Below are 24188 nucleotides of genomic sequence, written 5' to 3' on the forward strand. Positions count from 1 at the left end.
TGTGTGTGTGTGTTTGCATGTACGTGTGCGTGTGCGTTTGCGGGAGTGTGTGTTTTGGTTAGTTGATTGGTTGATGTAATCAAAAACAGTGTGAGAGAGTGAGCAGTCAGCAGCTGCGATGTGTTTTTTGTGTGTGAGACTGTTTTTTTTTTTTTTTTTTTTTTTTTTTTATAGAGGTGAGGAACGCTCTTCCAGCCTTATCTGGGAAGGGATAACCCAGACGTCGAGTGGGGATCGCACCCACAAACACCAAGCCCTCTACTCGTAGCCTCATTCCCCCCGGGACCACATCTAGGCGACTACTTCAGGGGGCGGCTGTGCTCATGCACTTCACGAGTTTTCAACGCTAACTAGCGTTGATCCTTCCCTTTTTCTCTATACATCTCATTTACGTTTCCGTTGTACTCCGCCACGCACATCCGCAGCACAGGCTTCCTTTTACCCGTCGAGACGTGTACCGATTAGGAATTGCCCTCCAACATGACGCGCAACCCGTCACAGTCACCCTCGCGGGGTTTCTCACCTGTCGAGACGTGAACCGATTAGGAAGCGCCCTCCATCTTGACGCGCGCCCCGTCACAGCCACCCTCGCAGGATTTCTCTTCCCAACGGAGCGCCGATTAGGCAGTGCCCTCCAACATAACGCGCACTCCGTCACAGCAACTCTCGTGGGGGTACCCACCGATTTGATGATGCTCTCCTAGGCTCTCGCTCCGCCGAAACGACCCTCGCAATGTTCCTCTCTCAATCCACCAACAGGCATTGCCAGCATTTTCTTGACCCTGCTCTCCAGATACCGCTTACCCGTCGAGACGTGTACCGATTAGGAATTGCCCTCCAGCTTGACGCGCAACCCGTCACAGTCACCCTCGCGGGGTTTCTCACCTGTCGAGACGTGAACCGATTAGGAAGCGCCCTCCAAGTTGACGCGCGCCCCGTCACAGCCACCCTCGCAGGATTTCTCTTCCCAACGGAGCGCCGATTAGGCAGTGCCCTCCAACATAACGAGCACTCCGTCACAACGACTCTCGTGGGGTACTATACTTTGCAACAGCCCTCGCATTAGTGTGAGACTGTGCGCGTCTGCGTGTGTACATGTGTTCATTTGTGCGTGCATGTGCGTGTATGTGTTTGTGTGTGCGTTTTTTTAGAGCAGCGAGTAGAGAGTAGAGAGAGTGGAAAGGAGAGAGTAGAAAGGAGAGAGGAGAGAGTAGAGACAGTAGAGAGTAGAGAGAGTAGGGAGGAGAGAGTAGAGAGTAGAGAGTAGAGAGTAGAGAGTAGAGAGTAGAGAGTAGAGAGTAGAGAGTAGAGAGTAGAGAGTAGAGAGTAGAGAGTAGAGAGTAGAGAGTAGAGAGTAGAGAGTAGAGAGTAGAGAGTAGGGAGTAGAGAGTAGAGAGTAGAGAGTAGAGAGTAGAGAGTAGAGAGTAGAGAGTAGAGAGTAGAGAGTAGAGAGTAGAGAGTAGAGAGTAGAGAGTAGAGAGTAGAGAGTAGAGAGTAGAGAGTAGAGAGTAGAGAGTAGAGAGTAGAGAGTAGAGAGTAGAGAGTAGAGAGTAGAGAGTAGAGAGTAGAGAGTAGAGAGTAGAGAGTAGAGAGTAGAGAGTAGGGAGAGTAGAGAGAGCACAGAGTAGAGAGTAGAGAGTAGAAAGTGAAGAGAGTAGAGAGAGTAGAGAGTAGAGAGTAGAGAGTAGAAATTGAAGAGAGTAGAGAGAGTAGAGAGTAGAGAGTAGAGAGTATAGAGAGTAGAGAGAGTAGAGAGTAGGGAGAGTATGAGGAGTGAAGAGAGAGTAGAGAGAGTGGAGAGAGTAGAGAGTAAGGAGAGTAGAATGAGTAGAAAGTAGAGAGAATAGAGAGTAGAGAGAGTAGAAAATAGGGAGAGTAGAGAGATGAGAGAGTAGGGAGAGTAGAGAGAGCACAGAGTAGAGAGTAGAGATAGTAGAGAGTAGAAAGTAAAGAGAGTAGAGAGAGTGGAGAGTAGAGAGAGTAGAGAGTAGAGAGTAGAGAGTAGAGAGTAGAGAGTAGAGAGTAGAGAGTAGAGAGTAGAGAGAGTAGAGAGTAGAGAGTAGAAATTGAAGAGAGTAGAGAGAGTAGAGAGTAGAGAGTAGAGAGTATAGAGAGTAGAGAGAGTAGAGAGTAGGGAGAGTATGAGGAGTGAAGAGAGAGTAGAGAGAGTGGAGAGAGTAGAGAGTAAGGAGAGTAGAATGAGTAGAAAGTAGAGAGAATAGAGAGTAGAGAGAGTAGAAAATAGGGAGAGTAGGAAGAGTAGAGAGATGAGAGAGTAGGGAGAGTAGAGAGAGCACAGAGTAGAGAGTAGAGATAGTAGAACTTGAGCTTGGGTAGACTGTACAATTCGTAGTTGCTCTCCGTGATTGACCTGATAGTAGAGAGTAGAGATAGTAGAGAGTAGAAAGTAAAGAGAGTAGAAAGAGTAAAGAGTAGAGAGAGTAGAGAGTAGAGAGTAGAGAGTAGAGAGAGTAGAGAGAGTAGAGAGTAGGGAGAGTATGAGGAGTGAAGAGAGAGTAGAGAGAGTGGAGAGAGTAGAGAGTAAGGAGAGTAGAATGAGTAGAAAGTAGAGAGAATAGATAGTAGAGAGAGTAGAAAATAGAGAGAGTAGAGAGAGTAGAGATATGAGAGAGTAGGGAGAGTAGAGAGAGCACAGAGTAGAGAGTAGAGATAGTAGAGAGTAGAAAGTAAAGAGAGTAAAGAGAGTAAAGAGTTGAGAGAGTAGAGAGTAGAGAGTAGAGAGAGTACAGAGTAGAAAATAGAGATAGTAAAGAGTAGAGAGAGTAGAAAGTAGGGAGGGTAGGAAGAGTAGAGAGTAGAGAGTAGAGGGAAGGAAGAGTAGAGAGTAGAGAGTAGAGAGTAGAGAGTAGAGAGTAGAGAGTAGAGAGTAGAGAGTAGAGAGTAGAGAGTAGAGAGAGAGTAGAGAGAGTACAGAGTAGAGAGAGTACTGAGTAGAGAGTAGAGATAGTAGAGAATAGAGAGAGTAGAGAGTAGGTAGAGTAGAGAGTAGAGAGTAGGAAGAGTAGAGAGTAGAGAGAGTAGAAAGTAGAGAGTAGAGAGAGTAGAGAGAGTACAGAGTAGAGAGTAGAGAGTAGAGAGTAGAGAGAGTAGAAAGTAGAGAGTAGAGAGAGTAGAGAGAGTACAGAGTAGAGAGTAGAGATAGTAGAGATAGTAGAGAATAGAGAGAGTAGAGAGTAGAGAGTAGAGAGAGTAGAGAGTAGAGATAGTAGAAAGTAGAGAGTGGAGAGAGTAGAGAGTAGAGAGAGTGAAGAGTAGAGAGAGTAGAGAGTAGAGACGGTACAGAGTAGAGAGTAGAGATAGTAGAGAGTAGGGAGAGTAGAGAGAGTAGAGAGAGTAGAGAGAGTAGAGAGTAAGGAGAATAGAGAGAGTAGAGAGAGTAGAAAGTAGATAGAGTAGACAGTAGATAGAGTAGATAGAGTAGATAGAGTAGAGAGAGTAGAGAGTAGAGAGTAGATAATAGAGAGAGTAGAGAGTAAAGAGATTAGAGAAAGTAGAGAGTAGAAAGAGTAGAGAGTAGAGAGTAGTGAGAGTGGAGAGAAAGTGGAAAGTTTAAAATAAAGAGCAGAGAGTAGAGAGAAGAGAGAACAAAGTATAGAGTAGATAGTAGGAAATGAAGAGTAGAGAGTTGAAATTCAAAGCCAAAATTGGAAGAGCAACAATTGATCGCAGAGGAAGAGTAGATGTTCGAGACATAGAGATATTTGGACTAAAAAAGAAACATTGAATAAAAGAAAAGAAAATAAGTTGCGAGAGTCTGTTTGAGTGCAACAGCAAAGCTATTCCAATGACTTTGCGGTAAACTTATTAAAACATAGAATTGGGCCGCTAGTCTCACTATAAATAAAATCGCTAAAAAATAAAGCGCGGTCGTCGTGAACAGTCGTAAACGGTCGTAAATGGTCGTATTCTTGACGTAAACACAAACAGAGTGAGAGAGTGAGCAGCTGCGATGTGTTTTTTTGTGTGAGAACGAGCCAGCACCCGCAGTACGCAGTGTGTATAACACTGCCCCGTCGGCAATAACACCAAGTCCCAGAAAACGTCCAAGTCCCCCCAGCATACAGCACACAACAGTTTGTTCATTTTATCACTGCGCGAAGTGTGCGCGTCTGCGTGTGTGCATGTGTTCGTTTTCTCACTATAAATAAAAGCGCTTAAAAAATTCGTAGCTTTGCGCAGTGGCGATATCGTAACCAATGAGGTTTTACCGAGGTGCGATTATTGCTAGTTGAAAAAAAAAAAAAATTCGTGTCCAAAAGCGCGGTGTAAATAAACAGAGAGCATGTTTTGTTAACACACAAAGAGAAAGAGAATTAGCAGTGAACAGCTTGCTTTGTTGCATGTCAATGAAATGTTGAAGAAAATCAGCTGAAAATCTGCAAATGCATGAGTAGCCAACACGTAAATCGATTAAAGTGAACAGTGACAAAATTCAACTTATGTCACAAATCTAATCGACAAAAATTTTCTCCTCGGAGGTACTCACAAGAGTAAATATGTGAACTTGCGGTTTGTGAGTTCCTCGAGGCGGTCATATTCCGCCCATTAGGTATGTACCAGGAAGATCGTTCCGCGACATGCCATTGTGGTCCAAGCGCACCGACAAACAGCAATACTGTTCGAATGTTGCCCGGACAGCCAGACCAAATCTATCAGACTGTTGGTCTACGCCGGTACAAGTTGTCGGAAATGATCGATTGGTTCCACCAGGTGATGTGCAAGAATGAAAGCTGGTAGAGCTATTGGCGTTTACGGGACGATCCTACTTTCATGATGAAGGTGAGATTTACAGAATTCGTTTGCATCTCGTTCCCGTTGGGAGACTTGCACACCAAACCCGTCGAGCGCGATTATGTGACCGATGATGTCAAAAATGGTGTCCCAACGTTGAAGGATTTGGGCGTAAATTTGACACTGATCAGTATACAATAATTAAGTTTTATTTGGTGACTTATCGTGTCTTCTATCACATTGGTTCCACTATAGTATGTGAAACTTTAATTCATTAACTAGGGCTCGCATAGAAGTATACAAATAACACCTGGTACATTTTTTTGCTCTTTATTATAGAGACTTTAAGCCGTAGGTTGGTTCGTCTCTCACCTGGTATATGTGTGCTCCCTTCTGGTACGAAAAAGACATAAAATTATCACGGTGAAACCTTCGTCACTTTACAAAATTAGAAAGTTCTGACGGTAGGTCACATGGGTTCTGAATATTTGTTGCAGGTATTATAAAACGTTAAATCAATGAAACAAAAGTTGAAAATCGAAGTTACTAATTTTCTACTGTTTTGTTCGCCGGATTAGATAAATTCGCTAAAGTACCGTCGATGGGGATGAGAATGGGTCTAAGCTTGATGTGTAAATACATCAAATTTTGATAAATTACTAAACAATAACTATTTGTATTACAGTAAAGTATTATGCACTGGAAGTAGTGAAAATATATCTCCTCCTAAACGGTTCACAGCTTTCAAAAATATTTGCAATACTTGTCTAGATATCACTAACTGCAATTTCTTTCGATTTGATCCAATCTCACCCGGTGCTACAAAGAACACGGTACCGTCATCCGGGGGCAAATTGATCAAACGTATTGATGAAAACAAACATAAATTTTCAGAGCAGTTTAGTTTAATTTAATTTTAAAAAATTTTGATCTGACATGTTCAAGCATCATCTGAAGGTTCCTTTTGCCAATGGCTCTCAACGAATCCCTTATTAAATTGCATAAAAAACAATATTTTTCTAAATAGCATTTTCGTTTTCATTTTCAACTATGGCAAAGAAACATATTTTCAACAAATCAAAACAATATTTATAGACGCTAAACATATTAATCCACTTCTAGCCGATACTTGACGAGTTGAATAAGCATTCAAATACTTGTAATTACTATTCAAACAAGTAAAAAACATACTATTTTACAAAAACAGCACGACGCATGACCAGAACCGAAACCCATCATGCGACATATCGAACGTCTTGGTTTGGCAAAACTAGCTTATTGGTGACAATTTCAAGGATTTCACATTAGGATAACCGGAATGGTCTCCGGATGACCTACAGATCAGTGTTCAAATCTCATTCAAATGACCGTAGGTGAAGAAATAATAGATTTTGTATACATTTTTGTGCGTATGACACTAGAAAATCCTGAAAAACATAGATTTATCAATTTCACCCCGAAGCAAAATTTTGAAATTTTCTGCTAAAAATTTTCCAAATTAACGCTCAAGGATTTTTTTCAACAAATTCCATAACGTTTTGTGGCCTCAGCACCAGTACTGATTTCAAAAATAATTAAGTTTAAATCTAACAAAAAAATTCGGAAATATTTACATTTTTCTGAAAATCGTGATCAATTTGCCCCCGGTTTACGGTACTACAAATAACACAACACAAATTAACAAATAATTAGATGCTTTCCAGGCATGGCAATATTATATACACTTCTGTGTTCGGGTATTTTGGTTATTGTTTAAGGTTTATATGAAGTTGTATTTTCCATTTTTTTAATGCACGAATAATAATTATAACACTGTTGACTTAGGGGGCCTCCGTAGCCACATTGGTTGCGCGTTCGCTTAGTAAGCGATCGATCGTGAGTTCGAAACTCAGGGCCCTCATTGACCATCTTTGTGTTGTTACAGAATAACTACGTCCACGCAACAATCATCTGCGATGGAGATCGATCCACGGTCGAAATATGATCGATTCATCCATACAACTGCTCTGCTCTGCAAGACACATCGGGCTGCTGTTCTATAAATAACTCAACAATGATCAATCAACTGTCTCCGCTGTCCGGTCTAACTGGATAATGGAAGAACAGATAGAAAACTCTTACGCCTAAATGGCTGCTACTGTGTAAATGTGTACTATATGGAATGGTATAGAAGGGAATACTCTAACGTCGAAAAATGGCAACTGTGTAATGTGCTAATTATAGATATGATAAATATGTGACATGTACACGATTAAAATTTGGCTCTGTTACAGCTAAAATGCCAATGAGCCTAAAATAAATAAAAAGGGACAAAAAAAACACTGTTGACAGCTGGATCCGTAGTACAGAAGCAACGGGGTGTCGTAGAACAAATTCCAATGAATATTTTGAAGCTTTAAGGCAGTACCTGAGGCGTTGCATAGTTTTTGAAAATTCGAAAAAAATGCCAAAATGGCGGTCTTTTTTAAAAATAAGTTATTTTACATGAAAAATCGTTGTTTAGAAGCTCAAAAAAATGGAATAAAGGAATATGAAAAACGGTTATGTAACGCTTCAGATAATCCATTTTTACGAAAAATACTTTTGGGATAACATTTCCTAGGGCATAAGTACTCAAAAATGCAAAAATCAAAAATTCGATTTTTTCGATTTTCCAGATCGGGGTCCCCCCTTGATGGAGAAATGGCTGATATGTTTCTCACAATGCTACTTAAATAGGTTGTCCTACAAATAATAATAAAAATTCAAAACTGTAGAATGAATATGCCATTAAATAACTTTAAAAATCGTTCTTTCAAAGGTTACGAGAGAGTTAGTTTTGCCTCCTCATTGAACTTTTCAAGGTAAGAGGAAAATGAACTTTGGTGTTTCAAACCTCTATAATAGTAAGAAGAAAATTTAAATTCTATTCTCGCTCTAGCCAGTCAGTCAACAGGCTTCCTCGAGGCTAAAAGGTAATTTTAAAATTTTCTGAGAGAGAAAAGAGAGACAGAGAGACAGAGAGATAGAAGACATGCATACACACTACATACATACAACTCCCTTTTCCAGCGCGTTTAAGTGGAAAGATTGAATAATCGGGACGGGCCGCTAGTGTAATAGATAAAAAAGTGTATCGATAAGATAGGAATACTCTTACGCCTAAAACGGCTACTGTGTAATATACAACATGAGAAGAAAATGTACACGATAAATTCGGCTCTGTTACAGCTGAATTGATGAATGAGCCTAATAAAAACAAAACAGATGGAATAAAAAAAGGCCTTAAAATTTCCAACAAGTCATCCATACATCGGAAGATGGACACTTTTACAGGGAAAAGGATTTTCTAAGAACAACTTTTTCGTGTTTTCTTTGTCAAAATTAGAACTAGTCCTAATTTAATTTAAAGTCAAGATAATTATTAAGTGTATTCCACAAAGTTTTAGCGAACAATCAAAACGCTAACCATTGCGCAAGGTTTGAGCATCATCGAGCAGGTCGAAAAATATGGACGGAAGGGGTCTGAAGCTGCAAATAATTTCAGTATTGCACAAAATGCGGTATCAACACTACTCAAACTAAAGTAAAAATGGAATCGGAATGGAAAGTTGTATCTAGACCAAAAGCATATAAGGTTGGTCAGATTCGAGAAGCTGGAGCGGTCAATGAATTTTTGTCTTGTCAAGCTAGACAAAATAAATTACCCCTCTTCTATTCTACGGGATATGGCTTGAGAATTTGTCCAGAAACTGGGAATTCCTAACTTCAAAGCACAACCAACATGGACGGGAGTGATATTCCGCTGGCATAATTAATGCGTCGTGAGCTTGCTGATGTCGACGGTACAATACCGTTCGATTGCTCAATGTCTTTTAATAATTAGTGCAAAAAGGACCAAAACATGATTTGCTGTGATCTGATGCCAGATACCGATATACTGGAAAGTGTTGAAAAACCTGAGAAAAACGCTGAAGATAGTAGTTCAGTTCTATTGAGATGTTAATTCGAACGCTTAATCAAACCTGAAGAATATGTCCAGAATATTGAAATCAACTGAAAATGTTCCTGTGAAACTATTCGAACATTTCTTTGTGATTGAACAGTTCCTGCGTGATCGTTACAATTCAGTTTGAGTAACATACTTAATCAATATTTTCTTTGTTAACCTAGTGCCTCTTGCAAGTCGGACTCGATTATATACAAACTCGATTATATATGATTCGATTATGTAAAATTTAGGACTCGATTGTATACAGTTTGAAAAAAAAGGTTTTTTTTTATAATTCAAATATGAATAATTTCAAGAAAAAAAATTAACCTTTCAGCATTAAGGTGAAATTTAAGTGGCTTTTATAAGTACAGTGGGTTAATAATCGCGATTTTTGAAGATTTTGATTGAATCTTCATCAGGAATTGTTTATATCGATATTGCAGCGAAATTAAGAGAGATAGAAGTTGGGCGTCAAAGAACAAATTGTAGAGAGGTTAGAGAGCTTTAATTTAATTGATAGAAACAATCAAGTTTAGTATGAATTTTTAGGATAAAATTAATAATTACAAATAAAAAAAAAACTTTTAAATTTTCCACTTCAAAAATGTTTAATCCACTAATTTAGATGTTCCACTACTATATCCAGTACTAAATTTTCTCATCTTTCAAATGAAAGCAACAAAATCGGATTACGTAGCATACTTTTCAATGTAGAGTCAGTTTGAGCCAACAGAATCCGAAACAAAGAAAAAGTTCTATAAGTCTGTCATCGTTGAAATTGTAACATATGCGTAGAAGGATTTTTTTCGTGAAATATAACCGTCTATCACCTCCTGAAAGATTCTGGAAAAAATATTTTTTTTATATGAGAAAGGTGTTTTTTCACTTTAAGGGAATGAATCAAAAATTCAAATTCATACCATAATTGGGACACTTACCCTAATATATGACAATTTGAGACATAAAAAAATTAGGAAAAAATGTTCTGTATCTCGATACCTCCCTAACTCGATGGTCCCTTTGGATATCGAGTTAGGAAGAGTTGACTGTATTTATTTTCAATGGATTTTTTTTCAAAAAATTGTTTGATATATTTTAATGAAACCCTAAAACATTTCTTACATTTCATTCATTAACCAGATTTTTGTAGATCTTTTAGTTTTTCAATTAATTTTTGAAAACAAAACTCAAAATTTCAAAAAAAAAATTCACACAAAATGTATCTAACGTACAAACTTTTAGTCAATGAATGAAATACAGAAAATTTACAATTTTCATTAAAAAAATATCAAATAAATTTTTGATATAAAAATGCGCTGAAATAAAATATTTTGAAAAAATTAGCACTTTTCCCTTCCGATGTATGCGCGGCTTATTAGCAATATATCAAACCCTAAAAACCCTAAAAATTTCTTACATTACATTCATTAACCAACATTTTATAGATCTCAAAATTTCAAAAAAATTATCTCTATGATATAACCGCGAGGTTGACGTGGGACTACCTTAGCTTAGCAATCATTCATTTGTATTGATTAAATTCTTGACTGAATGAAGCAGTTTCCAAATTCAATCGAATTCAATATATTTGCTTTGTGAGTAAAAAGATTGTATAATGCCATTTAAGGTCAATTCATACATTGTGATAGATTATGTTCTTCGTTACAAGTAAAATTAATGACAGACCTTTTACGTTTGGTATGATGCCTAGGAGAAAATATATGTACGGAAGAATTATCTAACGCTTATTTTATTTTACATTTCCCTCTGAATTTAACATCTCTCAAATGTACGTACTTTTCGAACCGTGAATTTTCTTGAAATTGGAAAGTTCGTTCGCTTCTAGTGTCTGCACGATTTTCCCAGGTTACTATGTTTAGAAGATCGTGTTAGGGCAGACATATTCTAGTCTGCACAAAGGCAAGCGAGGACAGAAATACTCGCAGTTTGCGCTTATTTGCAGAGCCGATTTCCCCAGAAACCTTGGTTTTGAAGTCTGTGTTAGGGAAACACATTTCAATCGGAACAAAAATACCCCCGACTTGTATTAATTCACAATGCTGATTTCCCCACGATCCATGGATTTAAAGTCTGTGTTAGGGAAACACATTTCAGTCGGAACAAAAATACTCCCGACTTACATGTATCTGCAATGCCAATTTCCCCAAGCTCCATGGATTTGAAATCTGTGTTAGGGAAACACATTTCAATCGGAACAAAAATACCCCCGACTTGTATGAATTCACAATGATTTCCCCACGATCCATGGATTTAAAGTCTGTGTTAGGGAAACACATCTCCCGACTTACATGTATCTGCAATGCCAATTTCCCCAAGTTTCATGGATTTGAAGACTGTGTTAGGGAAACACATTTCAGTCGGAACAAAAATACCCCCGACTGGCATGAATTTGAAATGCCGATTTCCTCCAGGCACCTTGGTTTAGAAATCTCTGTTAGGGAACACATTTCGGTGGAAACAAAAGCTCCCCCTACTTTCATGTATTTGCAATGCCGATTTTCCCAAGGCTCCTTGGTTTTGATGGCTGTGTTAGGGAAACCGTGAATCGGGCCAAACAAAACAAGGCAGTTAGGGCGCTTAGATAACGCCTAATATTTTACAGTTATTCAATTGTTTATCTAATGAAAAAAAAAATTGTTAGTTGCGATAGATGCGTAGAAATATTCCCTATCAATTGATGCAAACATCTTTCCGATCCAGTAAGAAATGTTCGAGTTATAAGCATTCGAAATCTTTCATTTTTTCCTGCATGTTCTGTGTTTAGGTTTTCATTTTACCCTCCATATATTCCGGTTAGACGTAGTTCCACGTCAAAAATTTCACACAATATCTATCGTACAAAATTTTAGCCAAAGAATTAAATACAGAAAATAGTTTATGTTTTCATTAAAAAAAGTCACAGGAGGGTCCGAGACACGACCGCATAGTTGACGTAGGATTCCGTTAGGCTATCTGTTGATTTTGCATATGTTTGAAGAATTACATCGTAAAACTCTTTGATAATGATTTGGTGGCCATGAAAAGGGCCGTTTTGTTTGGTGTGGGTGTGGTGTTCACTCCACCAGTGTTTACCGAGTGATGATGACACAAGGATGGTAAACAGTCGTTGGATGGTGCGTATCAGATAAAAGATACCGAAGTGGAACGAGATATGATGAAAACTGCCCTTTGTGCTCCTAGACGAGATGGCTCCTGTGTTATGTGTGAATGAAATAAATAAAAGAAAAACATCAATGTAATATAAGATACTACCGAACACAATTATCAATTTTTTTTTGATATAGGGGAAACTCATTTGAAATGGAAAAGGTAATTTTCTTTTATATTCTTTTAATTTCTGGGTGTTTATTCAACCCAATGCGAATTTTAATTGGACAACAACAATTAATACTATATGTAGAGCATATGGAAAATCACTTTTTCTAATATATCTTCACTTTTACAATTTTTCTGCAGTATTAACTTTCCTTGGGTGAAAATGAACACAACAAGATTAAACCTAACGATCCGTTCGCGAGCGGGAACAAACCATGGTTTTTATTTATTTAAATTGAAATAAATCGTTTTATATATCAAGTCATTTTCAACACAGCTGCTACCATACATGATACTCCCACTTGTGCTAAATTTTTCACAATGAACGATCGATCATTGATAAGAAATTTCACGAAGCAACCACAATTCAAGTTCCAAATTAAAATTTTATATGCTAGAATCCTCGCTTGCAATATAGGTGTCTATTCTGTATTTCAATCGATTCGAAATATTTCGAACGACTTGGTAAATTCCATTCCCTGTTTCGTTCGAGGTGTTTTCAAATTCGAATACCTTTCGTTCGGACTGTTTTGTTTTCGAACATCTTTCATTCGAATCAAACCAAACGTCAAACCCACTTTGTTTATGAAGGAGTGAATAATTTCCGCAGCGGATGAGCGGTGAACTGCAAAAATGTAAGCTAATTTTTAATCATTTTTTTCTTTAAATTAATTTTAACGTTCAACAGGGAAAAAAACAAAAACAAAACAACCACTAAAAATCAGTTCGAGCGGATTGTGCTGCTTCTGGAGCAAGAGCCGGACATAGCAAAGGGTTTCTCCCGAGGAAATTCCGGACCCTACTGGGATGATCTGGCGGCAGAAGTCAATAGTTTGGGACCGCCTATTCGCGATGGAAGTGGATGGAAAAAGGTATATACTAAAACGAATCCGAAACATATGTTTATAGTCTTATTTTTGCCCTGGTTTTCTGTGTAGGTTTGGGCGGACTATAAGTCCGGATTAAAGCGAAAACTCGCTCACAACAAACGGGAGCAGAGGGCGACAGGTGGAGGACCCAATAAAATTATCAATTTGTCCGAGCTGGAGGAGCAGGCAGTTCTACTAACTGGGTTACTTGCGACCGTGGAAGGAATCCCGGGTACCTCATCTCATGGAACACAGTTGGGTTCGCCTTCGGGTGAACCTCAAGCTGCAGACCAGGAAAATTTTATATATTATGGTACTTCCGACGAGTGTGACGGTATCAATAATACCATTCACTTCCAGCCCTCTCAGCCGAAAAAATCCAGACCTTCTACCACGAGGCTATTAGAGCTGCAAGTCGAGCAACAAAACAAATTTCACACCAATGTGAAATCCCTGTTAAAAAACACAAACAAGAATTTGAGTGATCTGGTTCATTATCAGCGCCAATCAGCTCGAGCGATTCTTTCCGTGGATGCCACACTCAAAGAACATCTGAGTGAACAAAAACGACATAACCACGAGATGGAGAAGATCGCGCTGGAGAAATCAATAGCGACAAATCCTTGAAACGCAGATTGCGTATATTTCAGAACATTAGAATAATGTTTCAAAATATCAGTGATCTGATTTTTTATCTTTATATTGTAACTCAAGTATAAAAAAATGAAAAAAAGTTCTAATCGTATTTTTATATCTTTCCATGGAAGAAAAATCTTACTTAATTTTTTCTTTGAAGTTTGTTTGGAATAGCATCAAAATTATATAAACTTTTTTAAAATTCACGAATTTCGCCTATAGTTTATGGAACTTCCTTAACCCCTTCACGTACAACATTGAACTTCACTCGTTGTTTCTCGATGTGAAATAATTACATAGCTTCAGGCATATGATGAGGATACCGACAACTGAAGATTATAAAATTTCCGTTATTTAAAAAAAAATTGAATGAGCTAAAAATATAAAATATAATTTGAATATTATAATTAAAATAAAAACGAACGAGTTAGTACGTAGTAATAACTCCTTCGTTTTTATTTTAAACACAACATGTATTTGCTCATCATAGGGCACCCATGTTAGATACCCACACTCAGCAGAGTAGCGGAACGACTCGAAGTGCTCGTTTTGGGCCGTGCTGTTGGAAATTAAATCGTACAGCAAGGGGTTAAAACAACGCAAAAAGTATTAATAATGGTTATTTGAATACTTGGCCTGCTTACGAGAAATCGATAATGACATGTTCTCAAAGTGTTGGCAGGAATAAGAGTAAATAATTCTGTCGAAACCATAGTTAAGTAAGGAAGACACTTCCTTTTCCGGTGGTTGTTATTTATTTGAGCATTTGCAAACAAGTTAGATGAAATTTAACAGTCATAAATATTAATTTAAACAAAAGTTTATTATGTAAACAGCTGCATAACATATTATAACTACTGAGAACGACCAAATTCTAAGCATATATTGTGAAGTGCACAGCATACATTTATAATTTGAGCGCATTTAGTAGGATTGTAGTGAAGTTGTCTCGCGCCAAGGATGCATCTAAACCGATTTTTTAGTAAACCGATTGTCCGCTCGACGATAGCACGACCCAAGGCATGCCTGCGATTAAAATCGCTCTCCAAACTCCCTTCCTCCGCTGCTCTGAATGGCGTTACTAACCAAGGTTCCGATGGATAACCAGCATCACCTGAAAATATTTTATCACACAGTACATACAAGTATACTAAAATATTGTAGTTGAACATTACCTAGAATCTTAGTATTAACTTCACCATTTTGGTGAAGCTGCTCAAAGTGAGTTCTTGCAGGGCTTACACGCCATATATGAGAGTCATGATTAGATCCCTGGAAGGTAGGATCAACGAAACGAATCCTTTGCTGATCGTCACAAACCTATGTTGATAAAAAAGAGTATTTGTTCATTGATTTGTTAATTCAAATACTAATAATACTTACAATCAGAACGTTGAGACTATAAAATCCCTTCCGATTAAAAAACAAATTTCGATTCAGCTTAGGTGGAATAATTTTTACGTGGGTTCCATCCAAACACATAATAACACCCGGAATTGATGTTTTCTGATAGAAGTGTAGTTTAGCACGCCGCTGTTCGTCTTCCGTCATATTTAGGGAAATCCATTTCTTACACAGTGTCCGCTCCAGAATGTTAAGCATTTCAGTCAGCACCTTGGAAAATGTGGGCTGTGCTATGGCAATGTGATAATCTTGCCCTGCTCCATGTTGATAATTTCCTTCAGCAAAGAATCGCAAACATGCTGCGAGTTTCACCTCCGTGGATAGACCACCTTTCCTTGTGGTAAGGCAGTTCTCAATTTCCTCTAAAACGTACCGAAAAGCTTCCTTACTTAGACGAAAACTTTTGATGAATCTGAATAAGGGCAAAATTAATCAATAAGAGAAACAAACATGGGATTTTTGAGACGGATACTTACGCTTCATCAGAAAGTTTCATGAAGTCGGTTGATTTTCGGTGGTTTCGCCGATGGTAGCAAGGCATTCCAATTTCTTCTTGCTCCGCCAAAATCGGTAACAAAACGGAATCCATTGAACGAGAAAATTTTCTCACAAATTTCTCTTAGGATCAAAAATTAACTGAAATTCAACTCGCACTCGCCGCTATTTAATACGGTGTTTCTTTTTGTTTATCGGTTTTTGACAGATCGATGCATATTCGAAATTTTCTAACACTTTCGTTCGAAACGAGCAAAACGATTGGAATAGGGAATGGTAAATTCGAAAACGATCGAAATATCACTTTCGAACGAAATAGAAATCCGTCGGAATACAGAATAGGCACCATAAAAATGCCCCCTACATGCATATATTTGCAATGCCGATTTCCTCAGGCACCTTGATTTAAAATCTCTGTTAGAGAACACATTTCGGTGGGAAAAAAGCTCCCCCTACTTTCATGTATTTGCAGTGTCGGTTTCCCCCAGGCAGCTTGGTTTAGATGTCTCATTACGGTAGAAACGAAAGCTCCCCCTATTTTCATGTATTTGCAATGTCGATTTCCCCCAGGCCGCTTGGTTTTGATGTCTCTGTTAGGGAATACATTTCAGTAGAAACAAAAGCTCCCCCTACTTTCATGTATTTGCAATGCCGATTTCCCCCAGGCAACTTGGTTTAGATGTCTCTGTTAGGGACCCGCCGCTTGTGTCGTCAATTTCGACCAATCAGAAGTGGTTATTTCCGTTAGGATAGGAGTTGAGATTTTTCAATTGTTCGATAGTTAGTTTCATGACAAATATTATTTACTTCAATATAAAAAATTGTTATGGAGTGCCGAAATCGATTGACGCGAAAATCTCATTCATCCATCATGAAATGACTGAGCAATAAGCGTTTGAAATTGGACAATTTTCACGATGTGCTCGATTTTCGATTTTCAATTTGTACCCCAATATGTTCCCGAAAGACGTAATCCTACGTCAAAAAATATCAAATAATTTTTGGATATTAAAATTTGCTGAAAAAAATATATTTTGAAACGATGAGCACTTTTTCCCTTCCGATGTATGCGCGGCTTATTAGAGATTTAAACTATTTTTTTAACAATTTTTTTATAAAAAAAATTCAGGTATTTTTCACAAAAAAATTAAACAATTTTCTACTATTCACTCTTTGCCCAAAATGTTGTAGGTATTATAGTTTTTGAGTTATAAATTTTTGCAAAAAATTTTGGTCATTTTAGTCTGATTCTGTTTTGAATACTTTAAGTATGCAAAGTTGCTTGAGTGCGAAGGAGCGCGATAGCACTCCTCTCGCTACTGAGGGGAGCACCTTTTGACATAGAATTTTGTATTTCGGGAACATATTGGGGGTACAGATTGAAAATGTCTAGATTCTATCGCTTATTGCTCATTCACACGAGAACTTGATACATGAAACGATTCATTTCAATTTTCATAAATAAAAACCAAGGTGTGTTCCCGCTCTAGAACGGGTCATTTGGTCTAAGCTGTCTGTTTTTTTGTGTTCATTCTCACCCAAAGAAAGTTTATACAATGAGAAAAATTGGAAAAGTGAAGAAATATTAGAAAATATTAGAAAGTGATTTTCCATATGCTCTACACATAAGATTAGGTGTTGTTAGTCCAATTTAAATTCGCATCAACAGATAGCCTAACGTAATCCTACGTCAACTATGCGGTCGCGTCTCGGACACAACCCTCCTGTGACTTTTTATCTCTTGAAGTCTGTTCAAGGCATGTTGGAAGATGAATTGTAACCCTCGTATACTCGGGCATACGGTCTTAAGATCGTGCATCAATAATTTGTTTTGAGGAGGCTGAATTGAATGGCTATTTAAACTGAAAATACACAATGAAAAAGTTACAGCGACACGCACAGTCTGCGACTCCGTGCGCGAATCTATGAATTATGATTTTTCGTGCAGGTAAAAATCCTGAATATCTAAAGGCTGGTCGTTGTGCGCTTGAGTACCATCTAACAATCGGTACCTCTCTGAATATTTCGGAAACATTTTTCGGGAGCTATACTGCTGATTTAGCGGGTGAATATTTCGTAGACTAATTCAAAAAAAAAAATGTTTGGGGACCTGTAATATATCCCCATAATTTTGTATTATCACGTTACACCTTATCAATATACAGACATGTTGAAAAGCGTTGACATTTGGTTGCAAGTAACCCAATTTCAAAACACAAATCTATCTAACTACCAACACACCTTGATTAACTTGAACGTACCATATCATGATGATACATGCCCTCACAGCAATCACACAACGCTTAACCCTTGACGTTGACCATGGTTTATGTTTCCCTGTTTCGCATGATCATAAAAAACGCTCGCCAATTGCTCAAATTTGATCCCCCGAGACCCCTGCTCTCATCTAGCTGTCAGTAGTGGATGAAAAACATGCAACGAGGTTCACTCCACCGAACTGAAGGGCCCATTATAAGGCTCACATCGACCCTTTGTGTGCCGCCACTATCGGTAAATGCTTGATCACCGTTCTCAGAGGCCCTCACCGAACGAGGTCCGTTACATCTCAAGACAGCTCTCGCAGACCGCTGGTAAGAGGATGGATGGATCGCGTAGGCAGAATTGGCTTGGTAATCAGTCACACGTTCAGGAAGAGCTTGGTTACGCTTGAGTTCATGTTTTATTGAGATCAGAAAGATCATTTCACGATAATTTGAAAAAAGTGTGGAATCCGTTGCCGAACAGCATGTTCTCTCGCATCCCTCAGTTACCTGAAGTTTGTTGACTAGCTTCCAGAAAACATGTCGCAGAATAAATTTTGCGTGAATTTAACGCAAACAAAAAAGAACAATAAAGGCACGGACAATCCCAGAATGTAGGTCAAAGAACAGCAAAGTCGCAACACCGCATATTGCGCAACATCATGTAAAGAACAGACCAGAACGGAATCGCAACGGTAACGCGCAGTACATGTCGTTTCGCGAACTTAACAACACGGGGGGTCTGCTTCCCATAATTCAATCGACACTGGCAGCGGTTTGGCGAGGGATAATTTCTTGAAGAAATTACACCTAAACAGGCCATAGCTTTGTAGCGGGACATGTGCTGGGGCAGGCCAACGACAACATTTATTCTTGGCGATGTTGGTGTGAATGCTCATCGGCACAAAGGTTGTTGTGATACCCGGATATACGAGTTAATTCGAATTTAATTTGGGTTATTAAGATCATGCGACGAACGGCTTTTTTTGATGCTTTGTTTGCCAAAATAAATCGTCAAGTCACTGAAGACGATGATTACGAGGGAGAGTCATTGTTTGTATGGAAATCACGAACTTACCGTGGAGGACAGGCACAAAGAGGTTGCGTGTAATTCAGCCGAACGTAAACAGCGTTGCAGACCTGTAACGAACACAAATAGTAAGCTTTCAATGGAATACCATAGCGATCTAATAACCACGCCTTCCCAAAAGAAATGTATCAAATTCCTACGAATAGATTTCTTCGCACGCGTCGTGTTTCATTTATTAACCTATTCTTAACTCGCAAATTCCCGGGTAAGAGCCGAATCGTGCAACGAATTAAAAATGTATATATCTCACATTCGAAGTAGGTCTCACATTTCATCTGCCTGTCTTCCAACGGTTAATCCGCACCGCTGACTTTAGGACTGTGCAGATTGTGTTTTAATTTGCTACCGCAAGCCGACGCAAGCCTAAACTCCAACGAGTCTTTGATTGATGCGCTAACGCGCGACTAATGATCGCCCCGAGGAGAGCCTTTCGAGCGGCGTGCGATCCTCCCACCGTTCAAATTAGTCCACTCGAGGGTTCGCGGTCGGTAATAGTTACGAAACTTTGGAAGGCGTTTGGGCGGTTATTAGATCACGATTTAGGATGCTCTAATGAAATCTGACCGCTGGGCGGCGATGCTTACCTGTTGTATCGCGCACTCCGGCAGGAAGTAGATGTGCTGGTTGTGGGGGTAGTAGTGGTACTTTGTAGGGGCGAGTCCAACCTGAGGAATTTGAGAGAGTGAAAGGTGGGTTTAATTGGTTGTTATTTTATTCTTATAGAAAGGATAGCTTGAATTGAGGACATGAAAATGCAATTCACTTAGATTTATGATTTTATCATCGAGAGAATTTCTCCTCATGGAGGATTCCAGGGCGCATTTAAATCACTGAATGAAAAATATCATCAACGCCCAGATCACGATTTGAACGTTCATCATCACATCATAGTTCTCGAACGTCCGTACATCGATTCGGAGCAAATCATCTGATTCCAGTATCAATTAATCAAATTATTTCACATAGATACAGTAGAGCATCGATTATCTGCCGGATAGGGTGGCAAAGTCACTGCGAATAATGCAATAACAATGAAAATACATCCCTCACGATATGAACGTTGAAAATTACTGACTGGTTTATCTATCTATATATATAAAATTCTCGTGTCACAATGTTCGTGGTCGAACTTCTCCGAAACAGTTCGACCGATTTCCATGAAGTTATGCACTGAAAACTTGGTAGGCATGAGAATAGGACGTAAACTATATATGATACCGCTAGGGTACCGATTACCATATGTTTTATACCGATTAGGGTGATCCTATGCAAAAAAAATCTAAATAATTTTTATTTCTTTTTTTAATAAATTTGGCATAAAAGCCTCAAAGGTTTACCTCCATTTTGGTATTTTGGTATAAATAATATCCACATAATCGACCCGTAGATTGTTTTGCAAAGAGAACGAATGTCATCCGACCTTGACACGCAATGCGTATAGACGACATTGAGCTTCGTGTTCCATCTCTGTGAAGTGTAAATTGAATTTTCGAGTGAAGTAAACACGCTTCTACAACTAAAATTATAAATGAACTATGGCTCTATTGTGTGTTCTGTGTAACAGAATAACACATTCTTTACAGGTAGGGAACATATTGGACGAAAATAGTCTCTGATAATTATTTTATATTCTGGATAATATTTTGGCTGAAATGCAAGGAGATTAATAGAAAAATAGTTGAGTTAGGGTCAAGCCTATGTCTACTAAGGATTCAAACAACATCGAATAAACATTTTCATTCAAATTTCAACAATTTAAATTGCTTTCGGGTCTGCTAATGACGAAATATGGGTGATTGTTCGATATTGTTACCACAAACATAGCCTTTTTATATAGCCTTGCATGGCAGATGGAAACTGTACAATGCATTTTCTTAAAGATTTCACCAACGACACGACCGCAAGCCTAGGTGGATGTCCAATATATCAACGAATACAAACTGAAAATGACGGACAATCATTCATAAAAATTAACAACGCAGACATTGGCATGGAAAACCGTTCAGTAGTGCCATATTCGCCTCAGCTGAGCAAAACATTCAATGAATAGCAACAAATTTGCAACAACGAAATTTATTCCATTTTTCAATTTACATTTAACGTTCAAGAGAACAAACATGCCAGATTCGTGAATGAAATACATCGGGAATGGAATACAAGGAATGTTTTGTGTTTTTTTTTTAATTTCTGTCATCGACTTGGCGCTCTATACCTCGGTATGTCAAACACAAGTATGAAAGAAAGAGTAACGAACGTTTCAAGTATGTGTAGATCTTCAAAACATTTAAACACACTTTGGGCGGGACGAAGTTTGCCGGGTCAGCTAGTTGTATTATATATGTTTTCGTGTTTCCACTTCATTTCCAGTCTTTTGCTGTGTTATTTGCGGTGATATTGGTACCAAATTCCACGGTACTGCACCAAATTTTAAATTCTATAGTGAAATGAACGAATAAAAGCATCTGTTTCAAAAGCTTTCAAATGTTTGTATGTTTGGGAGCAGACATCTCTTCTTTTTTTCTTTTTTCATCTCTTTTGGGATTGTACTGTTCTTTATCATTTCGGATATTATTTGTGAATACGTCGAAATTTCATAAATAACTCTTCAGTAAAAAGTTCCGGGACCCTGGAAAGGTTTAATGGCTTGCGTGGTTTTGTAGAATCATTTCGAAAAGCAACGATTCATTCTTGCCTTTGCGAGAACAATACACTAATTGGTCATATGTCGCAATTTGTTTCTTGATATCAATGTACGCATTGCACTGAGTATTTAACGAGAGGCATCTCCCGTGCATCGCGTCCAACAGATGCACACAGTTGCAACGATAAAAATGAAACATCACGAGAATATTCTCTTTCCGCCTTCCCTCTTGGTTCTTTCAATTCTAGCGGCTGTATAAGTTGCCCGTTATATACAGCTCTGTTCGGGAAAGCACACAAATGGACAGAACAAATGTATGGGGAAATGGAAGGCTTACAATTTTCATCAATTTGAACCATATACAGACTATGGGTTTGTAATGTATAGCAATGTATACAATTGTTCGCATAACTAGACGTAATCACCAGGTTGCTATGTACCGTTCTGAATCATATTTCGGACACTTTGTGCTAATATCTTGAAATGCTTAATGCACTGATGATATAACTATCAAATTAATATCACAATTGCTTCTTTAGAGTAATCCCTTGGTCATTTCACATGAGAACTACATTTGAATTAAAGGGTGTGTCAAATCAAATTGCATCACGGAAAAAACGCTGTAAAAATTTACTTTTTAGGAATTATATCTTCAGCTTTCGCTTATAATCAAATAAGAGTGTATAGATCACGTTGGCCATGCTTCACTGTCAATTTTTCGTAAATTTGGAAAAATGTCGTCGAACGAAAAAGAGCGTCGTGAATTAATCCTGTGCACTCATTTCGAGAATGCGGAGTTGTCACATCGGGACATCGGTAAGATGCTGGGAATCGTCCAATCCACGGTCAGCAGAGTACTAAAACGATACTTCGAGAACCTAACCATCGACCGGAAGGTGAAGAACGGCAAAAATGGATGCTCCGTCAGTGAAAGAGATCACAAGCGCGTAGTTAAGCAGTTTAGACGTGATCCGAGAAGTTCGGTCCGGGATGTCGCCAATAAGCTGAATTTGTCAAGTTCATTCGTCCAGCGGACCAAGCAGCGGGAGGGCCTGCGTACATACAAGGTTCAGAAGGCTCCTAACCGCGACGAAAGGCAAAACATGGTGGGGAAGACGCAAGCCCGGAAGCTGTACACCGAAATGCTAACGAAGCCGCATTGCCTGGTAATGGACGACGAAACCTACGTCAAAGCGGACTTTCGTCAGCTGCCGGGCCTGTTGTTCTTCTCCACAGAGGACAAATTCAGCGTTCCGGAGGAGATTCGCAAGCAGAAACTATCCAAGTTTGCCAAAAAGTACATGGTGTGGCAAGCGATCTGCTCTTGTGGAAAGCGGAGGGCCCCCTTCGTGATGACCGGCACGGTAAACGGGCAGGTTTACCTTAAGGAGTGCCTACAGAAGCGCTTACTACCACTATTGAAGCAGCACGAGGGCCCGACCATCTTCTGGCCGGATCTCGCTACGTGCCACTATTCAAAGGACGTGTTGGAGTGGTACGAAGTCAACGGGGTCACCTTCGTGCCAAAGGAAATGAACCCGCCCAACGCGCCGGAGCTTCGCCCAATAGAGAAATATTGGGCGATTATGAAGCAGGCCCTCCGGAAGAACCCAAAAGTTGTCAAATCGGAGGCGGACTTCAAGAGAAAATGGATTTTTGTTCAAAAAAACTACAACCTGACGTTGTACAGAACCTTATGGACAGGGTAAAGAGGAAGGTGCGAGCATACGGGCTTGGGCTCGAAGTATGAATAAAAAGAAAATGCCAAAAGTTGTTTAATAGTTTTTATTTTACTGTCTAAAATTTTCAAAAGGATCGGTCTACTGGGCGAATTTCTACAGCGTTTTTTCCGTGATGCAATTTGATGTGACACACCCTTTATAACATAATCGGCAGGAATCTTACAAATTTACTCATTATCGTTTGTGTTTGACGTTTCCTTAGCGTTAGCACGTAGAATTTACCCGTTCATAAATATTTAAATTCATCCCGTGTTTCATCAGTTCTCATCATCGTTAACAGTTTACTGTGATTGATTGGTAAGCAGTTGACTATAAATATAATCAAGTGTAATGTAATATTCGTCCAAAAAATTACAAAACAAAGTGTCCGAACTTTGAATTCACTCTGTCCGAAATTTGGTTTAGTGTCCAAAGTTTGATTCTTATTCGCAAAAGCATTTTATTCGATGGTTTTTTATGTTTTCAATCAAATAGGTACCAAAGTAGACCTTAAAAGTATATTGAACTGATTTATTAAAAATATCAACCAAATAATACCTCTGCTTAGATCTGTTTCCTGCATCATATGCCTTAAGCGTCCGAAATATGATTCAGAACGGTATGTAGCGTTAGTATTTACATTTCCGATAATAGTTAAAACGTCTCCGTCGGTAGTTTCAGTTGTTATTTGTAATCCAATCAAAAAGGTTTGGAAGAAATTTAGTGAAATGTCTGGAAAAGGTTCTCTGGATTTGTTGCGAGCTTACAAAAGTAGTTTTTTCCTGAATACTCTGAGATATGATATGAACAGCAGGTTCGTGTTTTTAAACGGTTCTATTTAGCTTGCCCTGTAATATGTTTGTATGTTTGTATGTTTGTATGTTTGTATGTTTGTATGTTTGTATGTTTGTATGTTTGTATGTTTGTATGTTTGTATGTTTGTATGTTTGTATGTTTGTATGTTTGTATGTTTGTATGTTTGTATGTTTGTATGTTTGTATGTTTGTATG

The 24188-nt window shown here is 38.6% G+C and overlaps 3 protein-coding genes and 1 pseudogene across 3 annotated transcripts in view; 2 read left to right on the forward strand and 2 right to left on the reverse strand.

Moving 5' to 3' along the window:
• The window catches only part of LOC129776339 (uncharacterized), a 276882-nt gene that overhangs the window by 52484 nt on the left and 200210 nt on the right, over positions 1–24188 (reverse strand). The window contains exons 3-4 of the mRNA XM_055781924.1: positions 19401–19481; positions 18805–18866 (exon numbers count right to left, since the gene is read on the reverse strand). Coding sequence (XP_055637899.1) covers positions 18805–18866; positions 19401–19481 — 143 coding nt within the window. The remainder of the gene's footprint in view (positions 1–18804; positions 18867–19400; positions 19482–24188) is intronic.
• LOC129780684 (U4 spliceosomal RNA) lies at positions 4189–4271 on the forward strand (annotated as a pseudogene).
• LOC129776342 (uncharacterized) lies at positions 12535–14244 on the forward strand. Its single transcript, XM_055781926.1, has 3 exons — positions 12535–12696; positions 12750–12933; positions 13000–14244. Coding segments are annotated over exons 1-3 (744 nt in total). The 5' UTR covers positions 12535–12694; the 3' UTR covers positions 13558–14244.
• LOC129776340 (putative nuclease HARBI1) lies at positions 14315–15804 on the reverse strand. The gene is made up of 4 exons (XM_055781925.1): positions 15447–15804; positions 14950–15382; positions 14742–14886; positions 14315–14680 (listed from the first exon to the last, which is right to left on the reverse strand). The coding sequence occupies exons 1-4, from the start codon at positions 15557–15559 to the stop codon at positions 14421–14423; spliced, it is 951 nt and encodes a 316-aa protein (XP_055637900.1). The 5' UTR covers positions 15560–15804; the 3' UTR covers positions 14315–14420.

This window comes from Toxorhynchites rutilus, chromosome 3 (assembly GCF_029784135.1).
Source record: "Toxorhynchites rutilus septentrionalis strain SRP chromosome 3, ASM2978413v1, whole genome shotgun sequence".
Taxonomy (NCBI): Eukaryota; Metazoa; Arthropoda; class Insecta; order Diptera; family Culicidae; genus Toxorhynchites; species Toxorhynchites rutilus.

Excerpts from the sequence above, each read along its gene's own strand:
- LOC129776340 (XM_055781925.1), bottom strand. The coding sequence starts at position 15,559 with ATGGATTCCGTTTTGTTACCGATTTTGGCGGAGCAAGAAGAAATTGGA. Across the intron at positions 15,383-15,446 it reads ATGAAACTTTCTGATGAAGC|ATTCATCAAAAGTTTTCGTC; the intron begins GTAAGTATCCGT and ends GCCCTTATTCAG. Across the intron at positions 14,887-14,949 it reads ATAGTCTCAACGTTCTGATT|GTTTGTGACGATCAGCAAAG; the intron begins GTAAGTATTATT and ends TTATCAACATAG.
- LOC129776342 (XM_055781926.1), top strand. Across the intron at positions 12,934-12,999 it reads ATGGAAGTGGATGGAAAAAG|GTTTGGGCGGACTATAAGTC; the intron begins GTATATACTAAA and ends TTTTCTGTGTAG.